Source organism: Rhinopithecus bieti, unplaced genomic scaffold, assembly GCF_001698545.2.
Source record: "Rhinopithecus bieti isolate Rb0 unplaced genomic scaffold, ASM169854v2 scaffold_38004, whole genome shotgun sequence".
In the NCBI taxonomy this organism is placed as follows: domain Eukaryota; kingdom Metazoa; phylum Chordata; class Mammalia; order Primates; family Cercopithecidae; genus Rhinopithecus; species Rhinopithecus bieti.
In genome coordinates, this window is record NW_016816095.1 from 362,803 (window position 1) to 378,745 (window position 15,943).

Here is a 15,943-nt window from a genome sequence, read left to right on the forward strand (position 1 = left end):
TGGTGGCGGTGGAGGTGATGGTGGCGGTGGCGGTGGTGGTGGTGGCGATGGTGGCCGCGGTGGTGATGGTGGCGGCGGCGGTGGCAGTGGTGGCGATGGTGGCGGTGGTGGTGATGGTGGTGGCGGCGGCGGTGGTGGTGGTGGGGTATGAACGTGTGTCTACCATAGGTATTAGGTTCCACTAGGAAGAAAAGGCTACGAAGAACAGGAAGCCCAGGAAAGTGTCCCCAGCTAGACCTCCACCTAATGTGCCCTGGTATTACCATACTGCCCAGCTCCACATATTTATATTGTGTTCTATGTAGATGGCCTTGAGCTCCATGGGTTGGCATTCACATGGTTTGCAATAAGAATGATACCCCTGAAGCAGTGACGGCCTGGGTTGGATGGAAACCAGGCCAGTGCGCTTGTCTCATGGGGTCTTCATGTTGCCAAAGTTAACAGGGCCACCAGAAACAGCCCCTTTGGGTAGTAGGTGGAAAGATGGAGACCCACTATCTCTAAAGCTAGGCAGCTCTTGACATGAGAGAAAGAAAAGAATAATAATAGGCTGGATGATACTGCCTATAGAAGACAGTGAGATGACTTGGGCCTCCCCTGAAGACACAGGAAGCCCCTCCTTCAGCCAACCTGAGTGTTATTATTAGAACATGTCTCCTTACCTTCTTACAAAGAAGAATAAAGACCTGAAAGTTGTGGGAGAACATTTTTCTTTGAAAGAAATCTAACCTTTGTCCCTTTCAGGAATGAGGTGAGTGAGGAAGATGTCCAGTCTAGAACAGTCTAGACCAGTCAAGAGCACTTTGCCCATAGTAGCTTGTCCATGCAATCATGTGGCTCAAAGGAATCATTAAGTCTCTTGGTATGTGTGTCTAGCAAAGATGTAGGATTATTGATCTGTCCATCAGAGACCCCTAAAAGAGGAGCGTGTCTAGAATGCCACAGCTCACCTCTTGACTTCTCTTCAGCTCTACTGCAAATTCCTAACTATAATTTGAGGAGCACTTGGAGTTTTCATACATGAGTGTCCAAACACATACTCACATTTCTCCAAGTCACTACAAGACTCACAGAGTGTCTTTTTTTAATCCGCTTTGCTATTAGCTTGAGAGACAGAGAGAACGGAACCCAGGATAGATGGGCTTTGACAGAAAGCTGGAGAGGCTGTTAAGATCTTGAACATAGAGGTCTGCCCAGAGACATTTCAGCAGAGGATCCAGGTCAGCCTGTGGTAGGAAGGATAATCCCTCGTCCAAGTTTGATCCAGGCCCTGCCTTCCAGTGTTCATAACGCATTACTGACCCCAGACATATCCTTGTGTAATGCCACCTTTGAACTTGGACAATTTCTAGAATAGGGAAAAGGAGGAGGGAAGGGAATTAGTGCTTTAGCAGCCATCGGCTAGTATTGTGTCAATGGGCTTTATTTCCAGTAACCCACTTGGTTCTCATGTCCATGGTATCATGTGGGCATTGCTCTCCCCGCCTTACAAAAGAGGTCACTGGCTCTCTGAAGGTTAAATACTTCTCCTTGGACCTCACAAGCCAGCCAGTGGTGGAGCCAGAGCCCAGCTCTTTCCACAGCGGCTTAGGGCCTAGTCTATGGAGGCCCGCCTTGGGGACGCAGTGACTGAGAACTACTCTAGGGTCAACTCCTCAGTCCTTCACCCTGGTCTCTGCCAGCTCACACTTCTAAGACACCCTGAAATTGAGACAGTGACAGGGAGTCCAGATGCGCCCCTTTGCAAGTCTCCTCTTTGGGGCCATCCTAAAGCCTGGGGTTCTGCAGCCTGCTCAGGCATCGTGTGTCTGCAGCCTGCAGCCCAGGCACTGGAGCCATGTGCCTCCCATCACACATGGCGCTCTGCAGGCAGTGCCCCCCACACACGGCCCTTTACCCTGGCTGAAAAGGAAACAGGGTTTGTGATCTGCATGACTTACTCCCATCCTCCAGGAAGTTCTATTTGCAGGATATTCATGGTTCAGTGGGCAGGAAAAGGTGCATGGTGCTAAAGCTGAAATAAGCCTTGAATGGCTCATGGGGTGGGTGGAGGAGGGCAGGGGGCAGTCACAGTGGGCTGGGCAACTGCTTCCAGGCTTGTATAGTAGACTCACTGTGCAGCCTCACAAAAGTGTCAGTCAGGAAACAACTGGGTTGCAGGACCAGTGGGCACAGCCATAGGCTGTGGATAGATATAATCCTTTGTCAAGCTCCAGGCTACTGAAGACAGCTCAAAAGGATTGCCTTCAGGATCCCAGAGCCTCAGTGGTGCCTGTACTAATGAAGGAATGGATGACACAACTCTTTCCACAGGCCACCAGGAAGCCAGCTCCCCCGTCCTGGCCTGGTCCCTCCTCCCTGTGGAGTACAGGGAAGAAGGAGCTGGAATCAGGCTGGGGCTAGGAGACTGGCTCCTCCTCCCTGCTCAGCCACATACTCAGGAAAAGCGATCTAGGGCCACCTGGACGGAAGAGAGAAATGGGAGGCATTTCTTTCCCCTCCCCTCCCTTTCACTATGTGCCAAGTGCTTTATACACATCAGCTTGTTTAATACACCATGTTACCCTTTGAGTAGTGTATCAGTTCATTCTCGTGCTGCTAATAAAGACATACCTAAGACTGGGTAATTTATAAAGAAAAGAGATTTAATTGATTCGCAGTTCTACAGGGCTGAGGAGGCCTCAGGAAACTTACAATCATGGCAGAAGGAAAAGCAGACACATCCTTCTTCACATGGCAGCAACAAGGAGAAGTGCCAAGCAAAAGGGGGAAAGCCCTTTACAAAACCATCAGATCTCATGAGAACTCACTCACGATCATGAGAATAGCAGCATGGGGGCAACCACCCCCATGCTCCAATCATCTCCCTCTGGATCCCTTCCACGACACATGGGGACTATGGGAGCTACAATTCAAGATGAGATTTGGGGGGGGGGGGGGGGGGGGGGGGGACACAGCCAAACCTATCAAGTAGGTTTTTCAGATGGGGAAATGGAGGCTTGGAGATAATCTTGCCATTCATCTGAGGCCTCGAGGTTAGTTCGAAGAGAAGCCAGAGTTTGATCCCAGATTTGTCTGGTTCCAATGACCCTGTCAAAAGAGAATTTTCAAAATTAAGACTTGTTATGGGCTCAGTACATCTGGGTATGAGGAATATGCCAAGGTTCAATGTAGTTTCTTGCTGAGGAGAATCAGGAGCATGACAAAGCTGCTTATAAGGAGAAAATGAGACACACACACACACACATCAAGAAACAGAAGGATGGAGAATGATGAGGGATAATTGTTGTTTGATGTAGATATGGTTAATAATATGGAGGATAATCAAACCATAATGTTAGAGCTGCTTTCTCCATCAGACAAAAATAATTTTCATCTTATCAGTTTCCTACAAGTTAGCAGCTAGGTTTCTAGAGTCTGAACTCCAATCAGTAGTTCAGTCTGGTGACTCAAGCAAGCTTATTAGACAGTGCTCACCACAGCACTGAAAAGACAAGCAATCATACTGTAGGCTTTATTTCTAAGTTTTGGATCATTTTTCTTAACAGTCACCCACTTTAGCAAGAAAAATGGAAAGAATATTAAGAACTTTTTACATGGCAAAGAAACCGGGACAGGTGATGGGAGACTCAGGTGTCCCCGAAACACCAGGGCTAGGAACCCCTTGCAGCTCTCAGGTAACAGTGCTGGGGCCACATGTCCTTCTGGAATGGTTCCTGGACTTTAGGGCTGTCAATGGCCTGTAGTAGATGGGCAGGCATGACTACTGGTCACTCCTCACCCAACCAATTCATTGCAAATGAGCTGACCTGGGATGGAAACAAGATCTGCGTGGAAAACAGCTGGCAAGCAAGCATCTGTCAGCTAAACTAGACAGACAAGAGGTCTCAGCCCTTGAAGACATAGGGTTTAATGAGTCAATGAAATGTCAACGTGTAATCCTTTCACAAAAGACAAGTGTATAATCCCTGAATCACGAGCATCCCAAATCCAGGATTCCCAGCATCTGGGGTTGACAGCTTCCTGACCAAAAGCCATCAGGTAAAGTGTCATACATAATGGCTGATGTGGAGGTTTGTGAATACGGTAATAGCCTTAAAGAAACCAGGACAGTGAGTGCTGCACTAAGGTGTGGTATCTAACACAAAGAGATCTAGAATTAGTTCATTCATTAAACTTTAATGCCATGGTAAACTGTATTCATGAAATTCATTCACTGTAGTAAGTCACCACTGAATTTAATCGGGTTTTTCCCTACACGGAAGCCCACTCTGGAAGTGTGGACACCTAAACAGATGCCATACTGTGTGAACAGGCACATCTGAAATGCTAAACGTGCACGTACCTAAAGCAGTGAAATGCTGAGGCTTATCCAAAGGACAGAGTTTATGGAAGTTTCACTATATTCAAAGATTGCGATGGCAGAAGTGCCATCAGCCTATCAGTCTAATGAACCTGGGCCTTGAAAGAGTTTTGGCACATGTGTGACAATGCTACTGTCTATTTTACCAACCACCTACACATTTGTGGGACCCTACAGTGACTTTTTATTCTCTGCTATCTATAGAGGCAGAAGGAGTTTGGATTAGTCACGCACACATTAGTGAGTATGAATAAGGATAATGCCATTCATGAGAAACACCTAAATAATAACCTAATCCACTCCACAATGTAGAGGAGGGTGGTAAAGGGTCTTTTTAACCAGGGGGCAGTTTGTTTTATTCTAAAAAGAAAAAAGAACATTTGACTAGCAATTTCGTTTAACTTGAAACCCATGTGTCCTCAAAACTGTGAATGAAGTTCACCTCAGGGCACCCGGGAGGGCATGTAAAGAATGTGCCTCTTGCAGGTTTGACTGTGATGAAGGAAGATGCCAGGTGAACATTCTTGGGACTTGCTCCCAGTTGAGTGGATGCAGTGTGTGTGGATGCTCAAAGGCCCAGTTTGCTAGAGTTAAAAGTATCCTGACTTTGGAGATTTGATGGCTTGCATTTCTGGTTCTAGCTGTGTCTCAGAGGTCTGTGAGGCCTTAAGTGACATCTCGAACCCTCTTAGGCCTATTTCCTCATCTATGAAACCTGTAAGTGCTTTTCTATGAGGATACTTTTCACTGCAGTGACAGACGTGGGAGGCCTATTCAACCCACAGACAGAGCACTGAGCGTGCAGAAAGGAAAGAGACTTGAGGTCACTGTCACCCTCTCGCCTGTCTCACACCTAGCCTTCTAGGGGTTGGTAGGATTCTAGTAAGAGAATAAGATCCATTTCGAAAAGATCATGAAGACTAAGCAGAATGCTTCTCGGTTGGCATGGGCAGGTTACTGAGTTCCTCCAGAGTATGCAGTGGTTGTGTTCTGGGGCTGGGAGTGAGCTGCACCAGGGTTTGAATCCCGGTCCATCTCTTACTAGCTGTGTGATGCCAGGAACTGTCTTGTACTCTCTGTTCAGGACATTCCTACCTTTCATGGCTGTTTGAAGTTTAAATAAGATAACGTGTGTAAAAGCTCTCAGTGTAGTGCCTGACCCATAGGAGCTGTCACATACTGAGCACTGACTGTGATTATACAGTTACAGGGCAGTTAACAGTGCTCTTACTGTGCACCAAATGCCAGGCTAGAGCTCAGATACGATGGACAATGCATCGTGGCTCCTATAGTGAACGAATCTCACAATTTAGACAGGGAAAAGGACACATAAGTGGGCAATTACCGCACAGTATGAAAAGTCATGGCCCAGAAGTGAACCCAGGGTGCTATGGGAACACACACAGGGCTGCTCAGTCTAGCCGCAGGGCACCAGAGGAAGCTTCCTGGAAGAGGCAGTATCTCTCCAGGGACCTGAATGGTGAGCAGGAGTGGTTTCATGACGGACGGGCAGACCGAGCTCTCTGAGCCACCGTGGTGCTGTTTTCCATCCCCTGTGGACCGCAAGGTCCGAGGCCCTGTGGGCTCCAGGATACATTCTTTAATTCCTCATGTTTTAAGTACTGGGGAGGCCATATCAGAGGAGGCTGTGCTACTTCATCTGGGTGCGCACATGTGTATGTTTAAAATCCACCAAGAGTATTAGTTATTAACCCATGTAGACTCCAAGCAGGGAAATGAGCTTTAATTCCTTTTCCTTTGCTGCATCTTTTGTTAGTCACTGCTAACATCATCATCATCATCACCATCACCATCGTCATCATCACCCTGATCCATTTCAGGTGCTTTGTGTGGAAGTTGTGGAAAAGCCAGCACTGGGGAGGGAGTCACAGTGGAAACACTGTGGGAAGGGAGGAGAGAACATTCCACGTTATTCCTCCCCTCTCGTGGACTCTGCAAGCTTCCTACTCCAATTTAGATCGCTCGCTCCCAGTCCTTCTTAACTCAAGAATGAGGGTGAAACAGCTTGGATTTTTACCATCAATACTCTAGCCAAGAAGGGGAGTTTTGTCAGAACTGGGTCTTCTTCGGCCCCTAGAGGTGTGGTCACTGCTGGAATTCACTCGATATCTACATTGGAGCTGACCCATCACATGCCCCCATAGAACAAGTGTCGGAGGGAGGTCCACAGACGCCAGACCCTGAACACTCATCTGTTTGCCTCCTGCAGAGTTGCTGTGGAAATGCCGTTCCTATCCTGGCCAACCAATTAGGCCCACAATGTAGTGCTTAATTTAGAGTCCAGCAATGACTGAACAGTAGTTATTTAAATAACAGCTTCCAGTATTTCTGACCTGGTGACAGCAGGCGGTGAGGATGCAGCAATAACTATCCTTGGCCTGTTATCACATCTTCCCCCTCTCCAAGGCATGATGAGAAATCTTTAATCACCAAGGTGCTCAGGACCAGCAATTCTTGGTTCAGTGTGTGTGTTTCCCTTGGAGATCTGACCTCATTTATTTTAGGGTATTGGCTTTGCCTGGCCCAGGGACAAGGTTTCAGGGAGTGTGAACACCTTCGCAGAGTGCTATGGGGGTGATAAGGGAGCAAGCTGGCAGGGGCCTCCCTCACCTATGCCTCTCTCCTCTGTCCCTCCAGGAGTGGCCAGGCCGACCTGGCAGCCATATACCATGAGCGCATCGACGTGGAAGGCCACCACTACGGGCCTGCATCCCCGCAGAGAAAAGATGCCCTGAAGGCTGTAGACACTGTCCTGAAGTACATGACCAAGTGGATCCAGGTGACCTGAGGCAAAGACACCTGGCCTGGCCTTCTCTCTGTTTGTCTCCTCCATAGTCACGCCTGTCAACATCTTCCCTCTTACTGCTAAAGGCTGACGGGGCTGGCACAGGCTTTGACGAGTCCCTTTGCTTCACACAATGCCTCCTGCGGTACCAAGCGATCCCTTGTTCCATAGCCAGGCCAGTGAGAAAGATGGACCTAGGTGTGCCTTCTCGCCTGGCTCAGCTGGAGAGATACCCAGCTCTGTGGAATCCTAATAAGTTTGGTAGCAGCTGGGCCTGTAGACAGATTCCAGTGCTGATTCTACCTCATGCTTTTGCTGAATGACTACAAGTGTTTGGTTTTGTTTTTGCCTTTGCTTTACCTTCCTGTGCTTTATCCTGTACATCTGCAACATGGGCACGTGATAGTTCTCAAATAAGCACACAAGTTTGTTGAAAGAGCCAAAGAAGATGCAAACAGAGGGTCGACCTTAAAAAGCTGAAAGTACCGTGTCAGGTGTCAGCACGAATTGAATGGGACTGAGCCTCACAGTCCCCTCTGCAAAGGGCTTCTGTTGTGGGTTTTGAACTGGGTCTCACCAGGGCAAAATAGTAGATGATTAAACACAGAACTGAGAAGATAGCCTTTCTCCTATCGTTTGCAGTTGACAAAGTGTTCTGAGTGTATGAGCCTCTCTGAGTGCCATAATGACTGCCTTTTCCCACCCCACAGGAGCGGGGCCTGCAAGACCGCCTGAACGTCATCATTTTCTCGGATCACGGAATGACCGACATTTTCTGGATGGACAAAGTGATTGAGCTGAATAAGTACATCAGCCTGAATGACCTGCAGCAAGTGAAGGACCGCGGACCTGTTGTGAGCCTTTGGCCGGCCCCTGGGAAGCACTCTGAGGCAAGACAGCCCCGTAGGGGGTGCAGGGGGGCCATGTGGGCCCTCGTGTATCGCCACTTTGTACTGTGTCCTCTCCTTGTAGTTTTTTTTTTTTTTTTTTTTTTTTTTTTTTTTTTTTTTTTTGAGGCGGAGTTTCACTCTTGTTGCCCAGGCTAGAGTGCAATGGTGCGATCTCAGCTCACCACAACCTCTGCCTCCCGGGTTCAAGTGATTCTCCTGCCTCAGCCTCCCGAGTAGCTGGGATTACAGGCATGCACCACCACGCCTGGCTAATTTTGTATTTTTAGTAGAGATGGGGTTTATCCATGTTGGTCAGGCTGGTCTCGAACTCCTGACCTCAGGTGATCTGCTCGCCTTGGCCTCCTAAAGTGCTGGGATTACAGGCATGAGCCACTGCGCCCGGACTTTCCTTGTAGTTTTAATACTGACATACGGAGCAGTGTCAGGAGCTCAGATGCTGGAGGCAGACGATCTAGTTTGCCTGTCACTCCCTGAGTGACCTCTATCAAGTCTCTGTTTTTTCTTCTCTGAAACTGGCATGATGATACCTACCCCATTGAATGTCATGAGAATTAAATGAGATCAAGGAAGCACCGTACAGGCCCTCACCAGGGCTGTTTTTGTTTGTTTGTTTGTTTGTTTGTTTGTTTTTGAGATGGAGTCTCGCTCTGTCACCCAGGCTGGAGTGCAGTGGCATGATCTCGGCTCACTGCAACGTCCACCTCCCGGGTTCACGCCATTCTCCTGTCTCAGCCTCCTGAGTAGCTGGGACTGCAGGTGCCCGCCACTACACCTGGCTAATTTTTTTGTATTTTTTTTAGTAGAGACAGGGTTTCACCGTGTTAGCCAGGATGGTCTCGATCTCTTGACCTCATGATCCAAGCCTCAGCCTCCCAAAGTGCTGGGATTCCAGGCGTGAGCCACCGCACCCGGCCTAGGGCTGTTTTATTATAGGCCCAAATGCAGCACTTCTCAGGCACATCTGGGGAGCATCAGCAGCATCCCTAGGCTGCCCTTTCTCAGGAAGCAGGCTGCTGCCAGGCTGATCTGTTTCTTTGGGGGAACGAGAGGGTAAAGGATGAAGGGCTGAGGTTGTATGAAGTACCATCCCCTTATGTCAGAAGCCACCATTCCCAGCTCTGTTCAGTTGGAAGCCAGGCCAGCTCCCCACCCTGGCCCCTCTGCCTCCCTGTATGTGAGCATGGTGGTGTCGTCATAGCTGCCTCCTGGCTGCTGTGAGGGATATGGAAGCACGCTGAGCCCACTGCAAGGACAGTAGGGTCCATGACGATCCCTATCAGAGGGTGATCCCCAGTCACTGCCCTGCACTGGGTGTAGTTGAGTTCCCACAGTGCCAAGAGAGGGGATAAAGCGCTGCTCCCCACAGTCACTGCCCTGCGTCAGGGATGACTAGACCTCTGCTTACCCTGCTCTCAGAACTAATATTCTCCCCGGCAGTAGCTGGTGACCTACCGTGAGAAGGGAGGAGGAGCAAGTGGCACCTTCTGCTGGCTGCTCATCCCCTGAGTTCCTAGTCACTTCCCAATATGGGCTTTGTGGCTCGTCCCACTCCCAGATGAAACTGATCCTGGCGGGAAGCACCTGTCTTCCTGGGGGCAGGCGACCTGCTGCCGCTGGAGGTTGCCAGCCACAGGGTGCCAGGAGTAGGTCCTGGCTGGCCTGCTTTCTCTCTCCATCCTCACTGCAGCGATGCAATTGGCTCTCATTAGTAAGGATTAAGCACTGGTGGAGGCCAGGGTCTCACCTCTTTAGCTCAATCCTTCTGCAAATGCATCCTCCTTTCCTTAAGAACTCCGGATTTCCTTAAGTAGAAAATCATAACTCATGGGGCCTACTCCCCTACAAGATCTGTCTATTTGGGGTTGAGGAACACAGATGCCCACAATGCCCCTGCTGCCAGCCTTGCCCCATGCCCAGGGGGACGGCCCTTTGTTCTCAGGCCCCACGGTCAGGAACGATAGGTGCGGGCTATGTTTACGCAGTGTTCCCATGAGCTCCCAAAATATGAAATCAGGAACAATATTTTACACATTGGCAGGTTCTTGAAAATCAGTATTTTGTTGTTGTTGTTGTTTTTGGCAAGAAAGATCATCCTTGTCTCCAATTTGGCACTTAGGAACGTGCTGTCTCCAGAACTTGGGCATCGACAGCTTTTGAGCTAGGGAGAGCTCCTTCCAAGGTAGTGTTCAAGTCAGGCATTGCAAGCGGCCAAAGCAGTTGGTAGAGTATTCAAAAGCGGGGGCCATGTTTGCTCGACAGTTTGTCATGTGACGGACACAACAGTTTGTGAGACCTGCTGTGTGTTGCCAGATTTTTCACTTATACAAAAATCCTTCTGCAAATGCATCTTTCTTTCCTTAAGAACTCCGGATTTCCTTAAGTAGAAAATCATAACTCATGGAGCCATCAGAAACCATCCACTAAATTATTTCACAGAGTTGAATTGATAAACTCAATCTTATCTTCAGTTATGCCCAGAAATATATGCCTGATTTGGCTAAAGGCCAAGTCAACATCAGCCAGTCGATTTTAATTTTAGCCATAGATATTTAAGTGGCTGCTACTATTAGAAATAAGTACAGGGCCAGGCACAGTGGCCGATGCCTGTAATCCCAGCACTTTGTGAGGCTGAGGTGGGTGGATCATCTGAGATCAGGGGTTCAAGACCAGCCTGACCAACATGGTGAAACCCTGTCTCTACTAAAAATACAAAAATTAGCTGAGCATGGTGGTGGGAGCATGCTGAGGTGGGTGGGTGGTGGGTTCCAGCTACTTGGGAGGCTGAGGCAGGAGAATTGCTTGAACCCAGGAGGCGGAGGTTGCCAGTAGAGCCAACAAGATCTCGCCATTGCACTCCAGCCTGCGGTGTCAAGAGAACAAGCTCCTCTAAAAAAAAAAAAAAAAAAAATATATAGTATATACTATAATTATTATATTATATATAGGTCATCGCTATGAAAAGAAATATGTGCAGGGCTACACTTGGTGGCTGAAGCCTATAATCCTAGCACTTTGGGAGGCTGAGGCAGACAGATGTACAAAATATGTACAAAGTTTGCATCTTCATCATGAAATTAGCAATGTAATTAATGGCAAACAATTACTAGTGCATTGAAGATTCATGGGCAGGTAGGATGGGCTCTAGGTCAAGTTGAAGAACAAATCTTTTTTGATCTTTGCAATATTTAATATTAGGTAGACCAATTTCTTACTTTCCCTTTAAAATCAGCATGGGAGTTTAGACATAAATAATATCAGAGCATGGGCATTTTGACATTATTGAAAAATGAATAAGGTGTGAAAGGTAATGTTACAGCAGACCCTTTATACTCACAACACTTGAGAAATAGGACATTACCATACCTGGGACATGGGTATGTCCTTCTCAGACCCAATCCCCCTTTTTGCCCCCTCAGAGGAAACCACTGTCTTAAATTATTAAAACTTCTCTTTACAGTTTTACCATACATGCTGTTTAGTTTTGTAGTTGCTCAAACTATAATAAGAAATATAAAATTGGAATAATTTTGTCTGTATTCTTCAGCAACTTTCTTTTCCCCCCCTCAAGCTGAGATCCCTGAGAATCTTCCAGGAGTGTTTGTAGCTATAATTCATTTGTCTTCAGTGCTGTAGAGTATTCCATTGCAGAACCACACCATGAATTCTTTCTCTCCCCTACTATCGCCGGGCATTTGGGCTGTTCCAGTTTGCAGGGTTCGTTGGTCCACATATCTACAGGTGCACAGACTTGAGGGGTTTCACTCTGTTCCTCACAGTCAACTTCTTAGGTCAGAGAGTATGTGGATCTTCAGCCTTCCTGGATAAAGCCACCTGGCTTTTTGAGACACACAAGTTTTTTGTTTTTACGTATTCAAGTCTATCAAGTATTTGGCAATTTCTTTCTTTGGTCTTATACGTAAGTTCTCCTCTCCCCTAGCTCTAGTAAATATTCACACATATTTAAGATAGTGAAACTGATCACTCTTGATTTTCCTTACAGGTATATAACAAGCTGAGCACAGTGGAACACATGACTGTCTACGAGAAAGAAGCCATCCCAAGCAGGTTCTATTACAAGAAAGGGAAGTTTGTCTCTCCTTTGACTTTAGTGGCTGATGAAGGCTGGTTCATAACTGAGGTAATTATGAAATATGCACCAATTTATTCACTATGTGAATTCTATAAAACAGTCCAAAGTTAAATAATAGTTACTCAAGTTTTTACACATAAAAGATTTTTTCATGTAGGCATCATTTGTTGCATTATGTCTTTCTTTAGAGAATCAAAAGTCTTGATCGGGTAACTTTGTAGACACAACTGTAGATGTGAACCCAGAGTCGTGGTTTAGACTTCGTGGCTCCAGACTCGCTGTGTTTTAACAAACGGGCCTTAACTCGATTACTGGGCTTACAATGTTACCTGTTTGCTTGAAAGCGGAACAATTACTGTGAACCAAAGCAATTGCTCAAGGGCAGTCAAAAGCAAGGAGAGGCTCAGCTAGCTTTCACCTTCAAGAGAAATGTTTGGCAAACGAGACTGCGAGTCCCCAGCTTGCCAATTTGATCTTTCAGAGGAGATTATCATGCATTTTTGGTCCAAACTTTAATTGGACCTGTGGAGGCCTGAATAACCTCCACAGGGTCCTTCTGGTTGGCCTGGACTCTAAGCCCCCCCAGCTCTGGCATCAGCTTGTGATATCAGGCCACGGAGGGAAGGCCCTGCCCTTTAGGGGAGTCTATGGTCAAGTGATGTTTGCAGTTCATTCCTGAAGACAGCACGGCTTATTTTAGGAATTTGAAGGTAGGTTGCAGTTATTAGCTTGGTTCAAAAGTAATTGTGGTATGGCAAAAATCACAATTACTTTTGCACCAACCTAGTAGAACAGGCTCCAGGGTACATGAGAGTAGCTGGTTGAGGCCAACCAAGTGGAAGACCTAAGACTGTTGGTAGCCGCCCTGGGAGGCGGGCAGGTGATGACCAGCAGGAAGGCTGACTGGGCAAGTGAGTGGGAGTTTGGGACATGGGCATGGGAAAATGGGGGTTGTGTGACATGAACCTCAGTCATGTAGGAGGACTGCGTGACTTCTGGGTGCTCTCAGACAGAGAGAAGCATCTGGCACCAAGGAACTGAGAAGAGAGCAGATCCGATTAGGAATGTGAGTTGCACAGAGCAGAGGCCAGCGAGGCCCTCCTCAGGCAGCTATGGCTTCTCTGCCACGTGGTTTACAAGGTGAGGGTCCCTCCGTTCCCTAACGACCTCTCCTTTACAATCCAAAATGCTTCGCATCGCTTCATCACACCATGTGAGGTCATCTGGAGTGAGGTTAGGTTGGGATCACCAAATCATCACTTACAGTGGTTTGCTGAGGACCTCACACAGAGCACATATGTAGTCAAGCAAGTCACCGGTCTCACTATATTCCACAATGCCAGCCTTCCAGATCTCACCAAAGGGCTTACTGTTTGAACTTTTTTCAGTTTATAAAATTCTGGCAGAATTGCTTTGAATTTTTAAAAGCAAATATGCCCTGAAGGTTAATTCACAGCCGTCAGTCATTTCTTAGCTGGCTATTTGCATCTGTCTTTACTTTGTCGTCTTTAGCTAAAGTCGCCCATGCTGAGAGACTGGGTGGTAGGGAGGGAAGGTGTAAGAGGGCAGAGGTGATTCGGGCATCTTGGTGGAAAACAGGCTTAGGTAGGGGAGTGCAGGGCCAGAGGTCACTATGGAGATGCTGGATGACTAATGAGGTGCCATCTCAATTCCATTGAGAAAGGTCTTGGCCCCCTGCCGTAGGGTGTGACAGGTGCTGGGGAAGCAGCTTCAGCCCTGAATCCTCTCAGTGAAAGTAAACATGGTGTCTCAGCAGCCACATGCCTGGCATGAAGAGGCTGGGTCTTCCAGTGAGTGATGAAATGCAGTGCTGGGAGACCTTGAGACATCCGTTAAGATGCTCTTGGTCATAAATCACAGCCATTTGATAAATGTGACTGAAACAAAAAGGATTTGCTATCCCACGTAACTGGAAGTCTGGAGGCAATTCCAGGATTGCTGAATTCAGCAACCCAATTATATCACAGCCCAAGCCAGCTCTTCTGCAATGATCTTGGCTTTCTTCAAGGTCACAAGATGGCTGCTGCAGCTCCACACATCACACATCACATCATATCCCGTCAGGACATTCCAAAGCAGGAAAGAAAGGGTGTGGGTTCTGTTTACACATCTCCTACTTTTATCAGGGAGCAAAATATACATACCAGAACCAGGGCCAGACTCGGGTTTTGTAGGACTCTGAAGATTATGGAATTAAGGTGAAGGGGATCTCTCTTTAAGAAGAAAACGTACACAATTATGAATACAAAATTAGGTACAGGGATTTGGAAGAAGTTCACACACATGAGGAACCTTGGTGCATAAGCTGTAAATCTGCTTCTGCCCAGAACCTCCTAGTGACTTCCCCCGGTCTCATCAATCAGCTGACTAGTGGGGCTAGGAAGTTCCCGCCTTGGGTCAGCTTTGGTTCTGAGATCTGAAGTTGTGCTGAAGTGCAGACCAGGGGGTCCCAATCACGGGACAAAAGTGAAACAGAGGCCAGGAGTCAGGCAGACTGGGACCCCGAAACAAAGAACAGAAAGAAGGGGTGAGGGGAGAGCGAGGACAAACGGCAGCCTCTGCCCCATTCTGACTTGCGCTGGCCCACTCAGGATGCCCAGTGACAAGTGTGAGGACACGTCCTCCTTCCCCTGGCTCTGCTTCCGTCTCCCCCGCATCCTCCCGCCCCGTACTCTGCTGTGGGTCCAAGTGCCTGCTCCCTTCCATCTCCCCTGCATCCTCCTGCCCCGCACTCTGCTGTGGGTCCAAGTGCCTGCTCCCTTCCATCTCCCCCCAATCCTCCTGCCCCGTACTCTGCTGTGGGTCCGAGTATCTGCTCTCCTGTAGGAAATGACAAATTAGTGTTGACCATGTTACGTTCTATTACGTATTTTGTACGCATTGACAAATACACACATACACGTTTGTCTGAGTAAATCAGAAGTGAGACCATCAGTTAGCAAGGGCTAACCAGTACTGTATTGTACGTCTTAGGGAGAAGCCACAGAACAGAAAAGAAGAATGCCTAGCTGTTGACAATTACTAGAGCAGCATTTTAAAATATACAATCATTTCCAAAGGAAGATTCTAGGTAATTTCAAAGATAAGTGAAGCAGGAACTTTAAAAAGAAAAAAAGAACATCAGAAATAAGATAAATAGGGTGTGAAAAAGTAAGATTGGCTCTGAAAGATGAGAGTTGCTCATGATAGACTATCCGTGGTGGCTCACACACCTTCAATCACTAATGATAAGGGCTGCGAAACTCATCTTCACGCATCACACCCAGATCCTTAGCAACTCTAGAATGACCCCTCCCCCAAAGCTTCAGTGACATGCATAGAAAGTTATTTTATACCTTGCAGATAATAAATACATCAAGAAAAATTTGTTTAAATTGTAGTCAATGACAACAGCAACTACTGCAATAATGATAGCTATCTTGAATTAAGTGCATCCTAGTTCCTGTTTCTAATTCTCCTAATGACTCTGCATCATGGATATTGTTAGTTTTGTTTGTTTGTTTGTTTTGTTGTTGTTTTCTTGTTTTGTTTTGTTTTTTGACATTAGTCTCACTCTGTCACCCAGGCCGGGATGCGGTGGCACCATCTCAGCTCACTGCAACCTCTGCCTCCTAGGTTCAAGAGATCCTCCTGTCTCAGCCTCCCAAGTAGCTGAGATTACAAGTGCCTGCCACCATGCCCAGCTAATTTTTGTATTTTTAGTAGAGATGGGGTTTCACCATGTTGGCCAGGAAGGTCTTGAACTTCTGACC

General features: G+C 47.4%; 1 protein-coding gene across 2 annotated transcripts in view; it reads left to right on the forward strand.

The window, feature by feature from the left end:
* Positions 1-15,943, forward strand: part of ENPP6 (ectonucleotide pyrophosphatase/phosphodiesterase 6) — a 130,990-nt gene that overhangs the window by 90,328 nt on the left and 24,719 nt on the right. For both annotated transcript variants that reach the window (XM_017854361.1, XM_017854360.1), the window contains exons 4-6: positions 7,022-7,163; positions 7,880-8,059; positions 12,081-12,218. In XM_017854361.1, coding sequence (XP_017709850.1) covers positions 7,022-7,163; positions 7,880-8,059; positions 12,081-12,218 — 460 coding nt within the window. The remainder of the gene's footprint in view (positions 1-7,021; positions 7,164-7,879; positions 8,060-12,080; positions 12,219-15,943) is intronic.